General features: G+C 58.5%; 1 protein-coding gene across 11 annotated transcripts in view; it reads right to left on the reverse strand.

Moving 5' to 3' along the window:
* Nucleotides 1–15043, reverse strand: part of PLEKHA5 (pleckstrin homology domain containing A5) — a 159291-nt gene that overhangs the window by 73037 nt on the left and 71211 nt on the right. For 10 of the 11 annotated variants that reach the window (XM_073650563.1, XM_073650561.1, XM_073650560.1 and 7 more), the window contains 6 exons: nt 14602–14685; nt 14228–14336; nt 13989–14093; nt 13628–13700; nt 12799–12899; nt 12400–12515 (listed from right to left, as the gene is read on the reverse strand). In XM_073650563.1, coding sequence (XP_073506664.1) covers nt 12400–12515; nt 12799–12899; nt 13628–13700; nt 13989–14093; nt 14228–14336; nt 14602–14685 — 588 coding nt within the window. Of the gene's footprint in view, nt 1–12399; nt 12537–12660; nt 12767–12798; nt 12900–13627; nt 13701–13988; nt 14094–14227; nt 14337–14601; nt 14686–15043 lie in introns of those variants that run through there. The other variant, XM_073650565.1, reaches the window with a different exon arrangement.

Consider the following 15043-nt stretch of genomic DNA (forward strand, 5'->3'; position numbering starts at 1 on the left):
TCCAAGCTCATACAGGACACCTGGCTCAGAAGGCGGTCCAGCCACACCAGCTAGTATCCAAGCTCATACAGGAGACCTGGCTCAGCAGGCGGTCCAGCCGCACCAGCTAGTATCCAAGCTCATACAGGACACCTGGCTCAGCAGGCGGTCCAGCCCCACCAGCTAGTATCCAAGCTCATACAGGAGACCTGGCTCAGCAGGTGGTCCAGCAGCAACAGCTAGTATCCAAGCTCATACAGGAGACCTGGTTCAGCAGGCGGTCCAGCCCCACCAGCTAGAATCCAAGCTCATACAGGAGACCTGGCTCAGCAGGCGGTCCAGCCGCACCAGCTAGTATCCAAGCTCATACAGGAGACCTGGCTCAGCAGGCGGTCCAGCCGCACCAGCTAGTATCCAAGCTCATACAGGAGACCTGGCTCAGCAGGCGGTCCAGCCGCACCAGCTAGTATCCAAGCTCATACAGGACACCTGGCTCAGCAGGCGGTCCAGCCACACCTGCTAGTATCCAAGCTCATACAGGACACCTGGCTCAGCAGGCGTTCCAGCCACACCAGCTAGTATCCAAGCTCAAACAGGAGACCTGGCTCAGCAGGCGGTCCAGCAGCCCCAGATAGTATCCAAGCTCATACAGGAGACCTGGCTCAGCAGGTGGTCCAGCCGCACCAGCTAGTATCCAAGCTCATACAGGATACCTGGCTCAGCAGGCGGTCCAGCCCCACCAGCTAGTATCCAAGCTCATACAGGATACCTGGCTCAGCAGGCGGTCCAGCCCCACCAGCTAGTATCCAAGCTCATACAGGACACCTGGCTCAGCAGGCGGTCCAGCCTCACCAGCTAGTATCCAAGCTCATACAGGACACCTGGCTCAGCAGGCGGTCCAGCCCCACCAGCTAGTATCCAAGCTCATAGAGGACACCTGGCTCAGCCGCACTATCTAGTATCCAAGCTCATACAGGAGACCTGGCTCAGCAGGCGGTCCAGCCGCACCAGCTAGTATCCAAGCTCATACAGGCACCTGGCTCAGCAGGCGGTCCAGCCTCACCAGCTAGTATCCAAGCTCATACAGGCACCTGGCTCAGCAGGCGGTCCAGCCGCACCAGCTAGTATCCAAGCTCATACAGGAGACCTGGCTCAGCAGGCGGTCCAGCCCCACCAGCTAGTATCCAAGCTCATACAGGAGACCTGGCTCAGCAGGCGGTCCAGCCACACCAGCTAGTATCCAAGCTCATACAGGAGACCTGGCTCAGCAGGAGGTCCAGCCCCACCAGCTAGTATCCAAGCTCATACAGGAGACCAGGCTCAGCAGGCGGTCCAGCCACACCAGCTAGTATCCAAGCTCATACAGAAGACCTGGCTCAGCAGGCGGTCCAGCCACACCAGCTAGTATCCAAGCTCATACAGGAGACCTGGCTCAGCAGGCGGTCCAGCCGCACCAGCTAGTATCCAAGCTCATACAGGAGACCTGGCTCAGCAGGTGGTCCAGCCGCACCAGCTAGTATCCAAGCTCATACAGTAAACATGGCTCAGCAGGCGGTCCAGCCACACCAGCTAGTATCCAAGCTCATACAGGACACCTGGCTCAGCAGGCGGTCCAGCAGCACCAGCTAGTATCCAAGCTCATACAGGAGACCTGGCTCAGCAGGCGGTCCAGCCGCACCAGCTAGTATCCAAGCTCATACAGGACACCTGGCTCAGCAGGCGGTCCAGCCGCACCAGCTAGTATCCAAGCTCATACAGGACACCTGGCTCAGCAGGCGGTCCAGGCTCAGCAGGTGGTCCAGCCCCACCAGCTAGTATCCAAGCTCATACAGGAGACCTGGCTCAGCAGGCGGTCCAGCAGCACCAGCTAGTATCTAAGCTCATACAGTAGACCTGGCTCAGCAGGCGGTCCAGCAACACCAGCTAGTAGCTAAGCTCATACAGGACACCTGGCTCAGCCGCACTATCTAGTATCCAAGCTCATACAGGAGACCTGGCTCAGCAGGCGGTCCAGCCGCACCAGCTAGTATCCAAGCTCATACAGGCACCTGGCTCAGCAGGTGGTCCAGCCGCACCAGCTAGTATCCAAGCTCATACAGGACACCTGGCTCAGCAGGCGGTCCAGCCGCACCAGCTAGTATCCAAGCTCATACAGGAGACCTGGCTCAGCAGGTGGTCCAGCTCCACCAGCTAGTATCCAAGCTCATACAGGAGACCTGGCTCAGCAGGCGGTCCAGCCACACCAGCTAGTATCCAAGCTCATACAGGAGACCTGGCTCAGCAGGCGGTCCAGCCGCACCAGCTAGTATCTAAGCTCATACAGGACACCTGGCTCAGCAGGCGGTCCAGCCACACCAGCTAGTATCCAAGCTCATATAGGAGACCTGGCTCAGCAGGCGGTCCAGCCGCACCAGCTAGTATCCAAGCTCATACAGGAGACCTGGCTCAGCAGGTGGTCCAGCCCCACCAGCTACTATCCAAGCTCATACAGGCGACCTGGCTCAGCAGGTGGTCCAGCTGCACCAGCTAGTATCCAAGCTCATACAGTAGACCTGGCTCAGCAGGCGGTCCAGCTGCACCAGCTACTATCCAAGCTCATACAGGAGACCTGGCTCAGCAGGCGGTCCAGCCGCACCAGCTAGTATCCAAGCTCATACAGGAGACCTGGCTCAGCAGGCGGTCCAGCCGCACCAGCTAGTATCCAAGCTCATACAGGCACCTGGCTCAGCAGGCGGTCCAGCTGCACCAGCTACTATCCAAGCTCATACAGTAGACCTGGCTCAGCAGGCGGTCGAGCCACACTAGCTAGTATCCAAGCTCATATAGGAGACCTGGCTCAGCAGGCGGTCCAGCCACACCAGCTACTATCCAAGCTCATACAGTAGACCTGGCTCAGCAGGTGGTCCAGACCCACCAGCTACTATCCAAGCTCATACAGTAGACGTGGCTCAGCAGGTGGTCCAGCCCCACCAGCTACTATCCAAGCTCATACAGTAGACCTGGCTCAGCAGGTGGTCCAGCCACACCAGCTAGTATCCAAGCTCATACAGTAGACCTGGCTCAGCAGGCGGTCCGGCCGCACCAGCTAGTATCCAAGCTCATGCAGGAGACCTGGCTCAGCAGGCGTTCCAGCCACACCAGCTAGTATCCAAGCTCATACAGGACACCTGGCTCAGCAGATGGTCCAGCCGCACCAGCTAGCATCCAAGCTCATACAGGAGACCTGGCTCAGCAGGTGGTCCAGACGCACCAGCTAGTATCCAAGCTCATACAGGACACCTGGCTCAGCAGGCGGTCCAGCCGCAGCATCTAGTATCCAAGCTCATACAGGATACCTGGCTCAGCAGGCGGTCCAGCCGCACCAGCTAGTATCCAAGCTCATACAGGAGACCTGGCTCAGCAGGCGGTCCAGCAGCACCAGCTAGTATCCAAGCTCATACAGGACACCTGGCTCAGCAGGTGGTCCAGCCGCACCAGCTAGTATCTAAGCTCATACAGGAGACCTGGCTCAGCAGGCGGTCCAGCCGCACCAGCTAGAATCCAAGCTCATACAGGAGACCTGGCTCAGCAGGCGGTCCAGCCCCACCAGCTAGTATCCAAGCTCATACAGGATACCTGGCTCAGCAGGCGGTCCAGCCGCACCAGCTAGTATCCAAGCTCATACAGGAGACCTGGCTCAGCAGGCGGTCCAGCAGCACCAGCTAGTATCCAAGCTCATACAGGACACCTGGCTCAGCAGGTGGTCCAGCCGCACCAGCTAGTATCTAAGCTCATACAGGAGACCTGGCTCAGCAGGCGGTCCAGCCGCACCAGCTAGAATCCAAGCTCATACAGGAGACCTGGCTCAGCAGGCGGTCCAGCCCCACCAGCTAGTATCCAAGGTCATACAGGACACCTGGCTCAGCAGGCGGTCCAGCCGCACCAGCTAGTATCCATGGTCATACAGGACACCTGGCTCAGCAGGCGGTCCAGCCGCACCAGCTAGTATCCAAGCTCATACAGGAGACCTGGCTCAGCAGGCGGTCCAGCCCCACCAGCTAGTATCCAAGGTCATACAGGACACCTGGCTCAGCAGGCGGTCCAGCCGCACCAGCTAGTATCCATGGTCATACAGGAGACCTGGCTCAGCAGGCGGTCCAGCCGCACCAGCTAGAATCCAAGCTCATACAGGAGACCTGGCTCAGCAGGTGGTCCAGCCTCACCAGCTAGTATCCATGGTCATACAGGAGACCTGGCTCAGCAGGCGGTCCAGCCGCACCAGCTAGAATCCAAGCTCATACAGGACACCTGGCTCAGCAGGCGGTCCAGCCGCACCAGCTAGTATCCATGGTCATACAGGACACCTGGCTCAGCAGGCGGTCCAGCCACACCAGCTAGTATCCAAAGTCATACAGGACACCTGGCTCAGCAGGCGGTCCAGCAGCACCAGCTAGTATCCAAGCTCATACAGGACACCTGGCTCAGCAGGCGGTCCAGCAGCACCAGCTAGTATCCAAGCTCATACAGGACACCTGGCTCAGCAGGCGGTCCAGCCCCACCAGCTACTATCCAAGCTCATACAGGAGACCTGGCTCAGCAGGCGGTCCAGCCGCACCAGCTAGTATCCAAGCTCATACAGGACACCTGGTTCAGCAGGTGGTCCAGCCCCACCAGCTACTATCCAAGCTCATACAGGAGACCTGGCTCAGCAGGTGGTCCAGCCCCACCAGCTAGTATCCAAGGTCATACAGGACACCTGGTTCAGCAGGCGGTCCAGCAGCACCAGCTAGTATCCAAGCTCATACAGGACACCTGGCTCAGCAGGCGGTCCAGCCGCACCAGCTAGTATCCAAGCTCATACAGGACACCTGGTTCAGCAGGTGGTCCAGCCCCACCAGCTACTATCCAAGCTCATACAGGAGACCTGGCTCAGCAGGTGGTCCAGCCGCACCAGCTAGAATCCAAGCTCATACAGGACACCTGGCTCAGCAGGCGGTCCAGCCGCACCAGCTAGTATCCAAGGTCATACATGATGACCTTCAGTGGAGCCCGCGCTCTGTAACTGCTTCACCCAGTCAGATAGGATTTCATAAGGAGATTTAAGGATAATATGTAGTTCTCGTATATCATAGCCATATATCTGTTACACTAGATGGTGGCCCGATTCTAACGCATCGGGTATTCTAGAATATGTATGCGGCCGACCAGGCGCAATCAGCAGAGCGGGGTTTAAATTTGGTGCCAATAATGCTGATTAGTCGCAACCACCGGCCGTGACCAATCAGCAGAGCGGGGTTTAAATTTGCCGCCCATATCGATGATTGGTCGCGGCCGTCGGCCGCAACCAATCAGCGTTGTATTAGTGAGGACCCGTGAGCGGCGCTGCCTGTGCGGCTACTTCCGCTGCGAGAACCCGGGACATGAGCGACTGCTCGCAGCAGAAGCATCCCGACCCAGCTGCTGATCTGACCGCCGGCGATGCTGACCTCCATGCGGCTAGGGTGTGAAGGGAGGACTGGGGAGCGGCGCTGCCTGTGCGGATACTAATGCTGCGAACAGTCGCTCATGTCCCGGGTTCTCGCAGCAGAAGTATCCGCACAGGCAGCGCAGCTCCCCGCTCCTCACCAAGACTATTCCGCTCCCCGCTCCTCACCAATACGATTCCGCTCCCCGGTCCTCACCAATACGATTCCGCTCCCCGCTCCTCACCAATGCCATTCCGCTCCCCGCTCCTCACCAATACCATTCCGCTCCCCGCTCCTCACCAATACGATTCCGCTCCCCGCTCCTCACCAATACGATTCCGCTCCCCGCTCCTCACTAATACGATTCCGCTCCCCGCTCCTCACCAATACGATTCCGCTCCCCGCTCCTCACCAATACGATTCCGCTCCCCGCTCCTCACCAATACGATTCCGCTCCCCGCTCCTCACCAATACGATTCCGCTCCCCGCTCCTCACCAATACGATTCCGCTCCCCGCTCCTCACCAATACGATTCCGCTCCCCGCTCCTCACCAATACGATTCCGCTCCCCGCTCCTCACTAATACGATTTCTCTCCTCACCAATACGATTCCGCTCCCCGCTCCTCACCAATACGATTCCGCTCCCCGCTCCTCACTAATACGATTTCTCTCCCCGCTCCTCACTAATACGATTCCGCTCCCCGCTCCTCACTAATACGATTTCTCTCCTCACCAATACGATTCCGCTCCCCGCTCCTCACCAATACGATTCCGCTCCCCGCTCCTCACCAATACGATTCCGCTCCCCGCTCCTCACCAATACGATTCCGCTCCCCGCTCCTCACCAATACGATTCCGCTCCCCGCTCCTCACCAATACGATTCCGCTCCCCGCTCCTCACCAATACGATTCCGCTCCCCGCTCCTCACCAATACGATTCCGCTCCCCGCTCCTCACCAATACGATTCCGCTCCCCGCTCCTCACCAATACGATTCCGCTCCCCGCTCCTCACTAATACGATTCCGCTCCCCGCTCCTCACCAATACGATTCCGCTCCCCGCTCCTCACTAATACGATTCCGCTCCCCGCTCCTCACTAATACGATTCCGCTCCCTGCTCCTCACCAATACGATTCCGCTCCCCGCTCCTCACCAATACGATTCCGCTCCCCGCTCCTCACTAATACGATTCCGCTCCCCGCTCCTCACTAATACGATTCCGCTCCCCGCTCCTCACCAATACGATTCCGCTCCCCGCTCCTCACCAATACGATTCCGCTCCCCGCTCCTCACCAATACGATTCCGCTCCCCGGTCCTCACCAATACGATTCCGCTCCCCGGTCCTCACCAATACGATTCCGCTCCCCGCTCCTCACCAATACGATTCCGTTCTCCGCTCCTCACTAATACGATTCGATGATTGGTCGCGATCTCTCACCGCGACCAATCACTGATCTTGGACCAAAAGTTAAACACCGCTGTGCTGATTGGTCGCCGACGCTGCCCGCGACCAATCACCGGTTTGAGCGCCACATTTAAATAGCGTCCGCGACCAATCAGCACAGCGGTGTTTAACTTTTGGTCCAAGATCAGTGATTGGTCGCGGCGAGAGATCGCGACCAATCATCGAATCGTATTAGTGAGGAGCGGAATCGTATTAGTGAGGAGCGGGGAGCGGAATCGTATTAGTGAGGAGCGGGGAGAGGAATCGTATTAGTGAGGAGCGGGGAGAGGAATCGTATTAGTGAGGACCGGGGAGCGGAATCGTATTAGTGAGGAGCGGGGAGCGGAATCGTATTGGTGAGGAGCGGGGAGCGGAATCGTATTAGTGAGGAGCGGGGAGCGGAATCGTATTAGTGAGGAGCGGAATCGTATTAGTGAGGACCGGGGAGCGGAATCGTATTAGTGAGGACCGGGGAGCGGAATCGTATTAGTGAGGAGCGGGGAGCGGAATCGTATTAGTGAGGAGCGGGGAGCGGAATCGTATTAGTGAGGAGCGGGGAGCGGAATCGTATTAGTGAGGAGCGGGGAGAGGAATCGTATTAGTGAGGAGCGGGGAGCGGAATCGTATTGGTGAGGAGCGGGGAGCGGAATCGTATTAGTGAGGAGCGGGGAGCGGAATCGTATTGGTGAGGACCGGGGAGAGGAATCGTATTGGTGAGGAGCGGGGAGCGGAATCGTATTGGTGAGGAGCGGGGAGAGGAATCGTATTAGTGAGGAGCGGGGAGCGGAATCGTATTGGTGAGGAGCGGGGAGCGGAATCGTATTAGTGAGGACCGGGGAGCGGAATCGTATTGGTGAGGAGCGGGGAGCGGAATCGTATTAGTGAGGAGCGGGGAGCGGAATCGTATTAGTGAGGAGCGGGGAGCGGAATCGTATTGGTGAGGAGCGGGGAGCGGAATCGTATTGGTGAGGACCGGGGAGAGGAATCGTATTAGTGAGGAGCGGGGAGCGGAATCGTATTAGTGAGGAGCGGGGAGCGGAATCGTATTGGTGAGGACCGGGGAGAGGAATCGTATTGGTGAGGAGCGGGGAGCGGAATCGTATTGGTGAGGAGCGGGGAGCGGAATCGTATTAGTGAGGACCGGGGAGCGGAATCGTATTGGTGAGGAGCGGGGAGCGGAATCGTATTGGTGAGGAGCGGGGAGCGGAATCGTATTAGTGAGGAGCGGGGAGCGGAATCGTATTAGTGAGGAGCGGGGAGCGGAATCGTATTAGTGAGGAGCGGGGAGAGGAATCGTATTAGTGAGGAGCGGGGAGAGGAATCGTATTAGTGAGGAGCGGGGAGCGGAATCGTATTAGTGAGGAGCGGGGAGCGGAATCGTATTAGTGAGGAGCGGGGAGCGGAATCGTATTAGTGAGGAGCGGGGAGCGGAATCGTATTAGTGAGGAGCGGGGAGCGGAATCGTATTAGTGAGGAGCGGGGAGAGGAATCGTATTAGTGAGGAGCGGGGAGCGGAATCGTATTGGTGAGGACCGGGGAGAGGAATCGTATTAGTGAGGAGCGGGGAGCGGAATCGTATTGGTGAGGAGCGGGGAGAGGAATCGTATTGCTGAGGACCGGGGAGCGGAATCGTATTAGTGAGTACCGGGGAGCGGCGCTGCCTGTGCGGCTACTTCCACTGCGAGAACCCGGGACATGAGCGACTGCTCGCAGCAGAAGTATCCCGACCCGCAGCTCCTCGCGGCGCTCATCTCCCGGCTGCATCGCTGCTGAGCTCTGTCCCGCAGATGAGCCGCTAACGGCCGCCATCTTTTTTCAGAAATTCCGCGGCGCTGATTGGTCGCTGCCGGATCATTGAGCGACGCGGGATTTCCTGGACAGACAGACAGACACAGAGACAGACACAGAGACAGACACAGAGACAGACACAGAGACAGACACAGAGACAGACACAGAGACAGACACAGAGACAGACACAGAGACAGACACAGAGACAGACACAGAGACAGACACAGAGACAGACACAGAGACAGACACAGAGACAGACACAGAGACAGACACAGAGACAGACACAGAGACAGACACAGAGACAGACACAGAGACAGAATAAGACGATTATATATATAGATTTTCGAGATCTCTGGAACGCTTTCCAGGGTCTCGATCTATTCCAGCATCCCAGGGTGGGGAGATATGCAGAACGGCTAGAGGAAGCCAGGTAGCAACACAGTGTTTGGTCTCCCAGCATAACGGCGGCCCGGCCGCATCTGATGGCGCCACAGTCACCACCCAATGACCTTCAGCTGAGAAGTTATGATCATATATAGGTTTTGGAGTTTTTGCCCAAAATCCCCATATACAGCACACACCCATACACATTAGGGTACACCCCCTATATACAGTACATACAGCACTGCCCCCCCAGGTACACCCCTCTATATACAGAACAGTCCCCGGGTACACGCCCAAAATACAGTAGAGTCCCCGGGTGCACCCCTCTATATACAGAACAGTCCACAGGTGCACCCCTCTATATAAAGTACAGTCCCCGGGTACACGCCCAAAATACAGTACAGTCCCCGGGTACACCCCCAAAATACAGTAGAGTCTCCGGGTACACCCCCAAAATACAGTAGAGTCCCCGGGTACACCCCCAAAATACAGTAGAGTCCCCGGGTACACCCTCAAAATACAGTAGAGTCCCCGGGTACACCCTCAAAATACAGTAGAGTCCCCGGGTACACCCCTCTATATACAGAACAGTCCACAGGTGCACCCCTCTATATAAAGTACAGTCCCCGGGTACACGCCCAAAATACAGTACAGTCCCCGGGTACACCCCCAAAATACAGTACAGTCCCCGGGTACACGCCCAAAATACAGTACAGTCCCCGGGTACACCCTCAAAATACAGTAGAGTCCCCGGGTACACCCTCAAAATACAGTAGAGTCCCCGGGTACACCCTCAAAATACAGTAGAGTCCCCGGGTACACCCCTCTATATACAGAACAGTCCACAGGTGCACCCCTCTATATAAAGTACAGTCCCCGGGTACACGCCCAAAATACAGTACAGTCCCCGGGTACACCCCCAAAATACAGTAGAGTCCCCGGGTACACCCTCAAAATACAGTAGAGTCCCCGGGTACACCCTCAAAATACAGTAGAGTCCCCGGGTACACCCCCAAAATACAGTAGAGTCCCCGGGTACACCCTCAAAATACAGTAGAGTCCCCGGGTACACCCTCAAAATACAGTAGAGTCCCCGGGTACACCCCTCTATATACAGAACAGTCCACAGGTGCACCCCTCTATATAAAGTACAGTCCCCGGGTACACGCCCAAAATACAGTAGAGTCCCCGGGTACACCCCCAAAATACAGTAGAGTCCCCGGGTACACCCCCAAAATACAGTAGAGTCCCCGGGTACACCCCCAAAATACAGTAGAGTCCCCGGGTACACCCTCAAAATACAGTAGAGTCCCCGGGTACACCCTCAAAATACAGTAGAGTCCCCGGGTACACCCTCAAAATACAGTAGAGTCCCCGGGTACACCCCTCTATATACAGTAGAGTCCCCGGGTACACCCTCAAAATACAGTAGAGTCCCCGGGTACACCCTCAAAATACAGTAGAGTCCCCGGGTACACCCCTCTATATACAGAACAGTCCACAGGTGCACCCCTCTATATAAAGTACAGTCCCCGGGTACACGCCCAAAATACAGTACAGTCCCCGGGTACACCCCCAAAATACAGTAGAGTCCCCGGGTACACCCCCAAAATACAGTAGAGTCCCCGGGTACACCCCCAAAATACAGTAGAGTCCCCGGGTACACCCTCAAAATACAGTAGAGTCCCCGGGTACACCCCCAAAATACAGTAGAGTCCCCGGGTACACCCCCAAAATACAGTAGAGTCCCCGGGTACACCCCCAAAATACAGTAGAGTCCCCGGGTACACCCTCAAAATACAGTAGAGTCCCCGGGTACACCCTCAAAATACAGTAGAGTCCCCGGGTACACCCCTCTATATACAGAACAGTCCACAGGTGCACCCCTCTATATAAAGTACAGTCCCCGGGTACACCCCCAAAATACAGTAGAGTCCCCGGGTACACCCCCAAAATACAGTAGAGTCCCCGGGTACACCCCCAAAATACAGTAGAGTCCCCGGGTACACCCCCAAAATACAGTAGAGTCCCCGGGTACACCCCCAAAATACAGTAGAGTCCCCGGGTACACCCCCAAAATACAGTAGAGTCCCCGGGTACACCCCCAAAATACAGTAGAGTCCCCGGGTACACGCCCAAAATACAGTAGAGTCCCCGGGTACACGCCCAAAATACAGTAGAGTCCCCGGGTACATCCCCAAAATACAGTAGAGTCCCCGGGTACACCCCTCTATATACAGAACAGTCCACAGGTGCACCCCTCTATATAAAGTACAGTCCCCGGGTACACGCCCAAAATACAGTACAGTCCCCGGGTACACCCCCAAAATACAGTACAGTCCCCGGGTACACCCCTAAAATACAGTACAGTCCCCGGGTACACGCCCAAAATACAGTAGAGTCCCCGGGTACACCCCCAAAATACAGTAGAGTCCCCGGGTACACCCCCAAAATACAGTAGAGTCCCCGGGTACACCCTCAAAATACAGTAGAGTCCCCGGGTACACCCCCAAAATACAGTAGAGTCCCCGGGTACACCCCCAAAATACAGTAGAGTCCCCGGGTACACCCCCAAAATACAGTTGAGTCCCCGGGTACACCCCCAAAATACAGTACAGTCCCCGGGTACACCCCCAAAATACAGTAGAGTCCCCGGGTACACCCCCAAAATACAGTAGAGTCCCCGGGTACACCCCCAAAATACAGTAGAGTCCCCGGGTACACGCCCAAAATACAGTAGAGTCCCCGGGTACACGCCCAAAATACAGTAGAGTCCCCGGGTACACGCCCAAAATACAGTAGAGTCCCCGGGTACACCCCCAAAATACAGTAGAGTCCCCGGGTACACGCCCAAAATACAGTAGAGTCCCCGGGTACACGCCCAAAATACAGTAGAGTCCCCGGGTACACGCCCAAAATACAGTAGAGTCCCCGGGTACACGCCCAAAATACAGTAGAGTCCCCGGGTACACCCCCAAAATACAGTAGAGTCCCCGGGTACACCCCCAAAATACAGTAGAGTCCCCGGGTACACCCCCAAAATACAGTAGAGTCCCCGGGTACACCCCCAAAATACAGTAGAGTCCCCGGGTACACCCCCAAAATACAGTACAGTCCCCGGGTACACCCCCAAAATACAGTACAGTCCCCGGGTACACCCCCAAAATACAGTACAGTCCCCGGGTACACCCCCAAAATACAGTACAGTCCCCGGGTACACCCCCAAAATACAGTACAGTCCCCGGGTACACCCCCAAAATACAGTAGAGTCCCCGGGTACACCCCCAAAATACAGTAGAGTCCCCGGGTACACCCCCAAAATACAGTAGAGTCCCCGGGTACACCCCTGCACACACACCGTCTCACAGGCTCGGCGTGCACCAGGGACGCTCCGGTCATCGCTCTCATCCACAGCTCCATCTCCTTCATGGTGTCACAGTAGAAGTAGTACGTCCGCATGTTGGAGTGCGCCGCCTGGTGGACACAAAGAGTCATCTGTGGGGAAGAAGAGCAGCTATTAGCGGATGCTGGAGGGCACGTTATTTAGGCGGTTATACTGTGGGGCCCCTGGGTGCGGCTGTTACGGTGGGACGCGGGGCCCCAGAGGTCCACATCTTACCAGGATAAGGTGTTCATCTTCATCCTCAGATGTTGCGGCACATCGGGGCAAGGAGAGAAGAGACAGAACATGAGACATAGACACAGACTACTACCCCCATTATCACAGCGGAGGCCCTGGCGACCGGGGAGCGGTCACCTTGAAGGCGTGTGCGCGGTTAATGTGATCGTCGGCCGTCACCGGTGATATCTGGAAGCTCGGAAGTAAGATGCTGCCCAGGACGCCCTCCTCCTTCTCATCTGCGGAGAGAGAGAACGTCACCGGCAGCCCGGACCCCTCAGCGCCGCCGCCATCCCCGGCAGCCCCGCCCCTCAGCGCCGCCGCCATCCCCGCCCCTCAGCGCCGCCGCCATCCCCGGCAGCCCCGCCCCTCAGCGCCGCCGCCATCCCCGTCGCACCCGCCCCTCAGCGCCGCCGCCATCCCCGTCGCACCCGCCCCTCAGCACCGCCGCCATCCCCGTCAGACCCGCCCCTCAGCGCCACCGCCATCCCCGCCCCTCAGCGCCACCGCCATCCCCGGCAGCCCCGCCCCTCAGCGCCGCCGCCATCCCCGTCGCACCCGCCCCTCAGCGCCGCCGCCATCCCCGTCGCACCCGCCCCTGAGCGCCGCCGCCATCCCCGTCAGACCCGCCCCTCAGCGCCGCCGCCATCCCCGGCAGCCCCGCCCCTCAGCGCCACCGCCATCCCCGTCGCACCCGCCCCTCAGCGCCGCCGCCATCCCCGTCGCACCCGCCCCTGAGCGCCGCCGCCATCCCCGTCAGACCCGCCCCTCAGCGCCACCGCCATCCCCGGCAGCCCAGCCCCTCAGCCCCGCCGCCATCCCCGGCAGCCCCGCCCCTCAGCCCCGCCGCCATCCCCGGCAACCCCTCCTGGGCCAGCGCAGGGCGCCCGGGTCAGCACTGGGGGCGGAGGGGCGCCCAGGTCAGCGCTGGGGGCTGAGGGGCGCCCAGGTCAGTGCGGGGGCTCACCTCGGTAGTAGAAGAGACACAGGTCGCACAGCACAAACCAGCGCTTCTTCCATAACTTCATCCCCGAATTCGCCTGCAAAACACAAGACAAGGAGCTGAGAGAAGCGGTGAGGAGCCGGCAGCGAGCACCACAAGTCCCAGCTCCTCCATCACACACACGAGCTGCGGCCGGCAGTGAGGGGGTCAGAGTCACAACCTCGTCAGGGGAACGTTAACACTGCGGTGACGCTGCCAGATTAACCCCCTCACTGCCATCACAGCAGCACAATCAGCGAGTGCAACAAGTCATCAGTGCAGGGCTGCGGTGGGAAGAGCCGGAGCCCGCGGGGCCCCTCCACCTGCATACAGCAGGGGGACGCACCTTCTTATACAGCCAGCCGCGCATCGACACCGGGGCGTTAGGATTCCTCTTTATGGAGTTTGACCTCTTCCCAAAGTTGTGCACCTTCCCGGACGCTCTGGAGGGCTGCGGAGAGAGAGACCCCCAATGGCAACCACCATGTTATACAATAACAGAGGACTCGCGGCCTGGCTGGATGACGAGGGGGCCGGCGAGGGGGACACGTGGCCTGGCCGGAGGACGGCCCGGGGGACACTTACCCTGGATGGGGGGCTGGTGGGGTTGGCAGTGGGCACGGTGTTGGAGCTGTCGCTCGTCACACTGACCGTTCTGTCCTTTGTCTCCTGAGACGTCATCGCTGCCGGCGGCCTAGAAGAAATATCACATGAGCCCTCTGATGGGGGCGCTATAACGAGGGTCTGGCTGACGAGGAGTAACCCATGAGAAGGCTTTTCCTACTCCCACAAAGAGCTGATAGCTGCACTTGTAGGGGCCCCCCACAGCGATGGCCACGACCCATAGGTGGCCCCCACAACAATGGCTTCAGCCCATAGGGGCCCCCCGAAACGATGGCCCCAGGCCACAGGGGCCCCCCACAGCGATGGCCCCGACCTGTTGGGAGGTCAGTACTCACTGGTCATTCACCACGAAAATGCAGTTGTCCTGGGAGGGCTGCCCGCTCACCGGGTGCTTACACGTCACCTTCCGCTCATTGTGACTGCAAGAGAGGACACAAAACAGTCAGAGGGGAGGAGCCAAGGCAGGAGGAAAAGGTGAGCGGCAGGCGGAGCCAAGGCAGGAGGAAAGGGGGAGCGGCAGGCGGAGCCAAGGCAGGAGGAAAGGGGGAGCGGCAGGCGGAGCCAAGGCAGGAGGAAAGGGGGAGCGGCAGGCGGAGCCAAGGCAGGAGGAAAGGGGGAGCGGCAGGCGGAGCCAAGGCAGGAGGAAAGGGGGAGCGGCAGGCGGAGCCAAGGCAGGAGGAAAGGGGGAGCGGCAGGCGGAGCCAAGGCAGGAGGAAAGGGGGAGCGGCAGGCGGAGCCAAGGCAGGAGGAAAGGGGGAGCGGCAGGCGGAGCCAAGG

Source organism: Phyllobates terribilis, unplaced genomic scaffold (genome assembly GCF_046119375.1).
Source record: "Phyllobates terribilis strain yellow unplaced genomic scaffold, ASM4611937v1 Scaffold_10__3_contigs__length_209671492, whole genome shotgun sequence".
NCBI classification, from domain to species: domain Eukaryota; kingdom Metazoa; phylum Chordata; class Amphibia; order Anura; family Dendrobatidae; genus Phyllobates; species Phyllobates terribilis.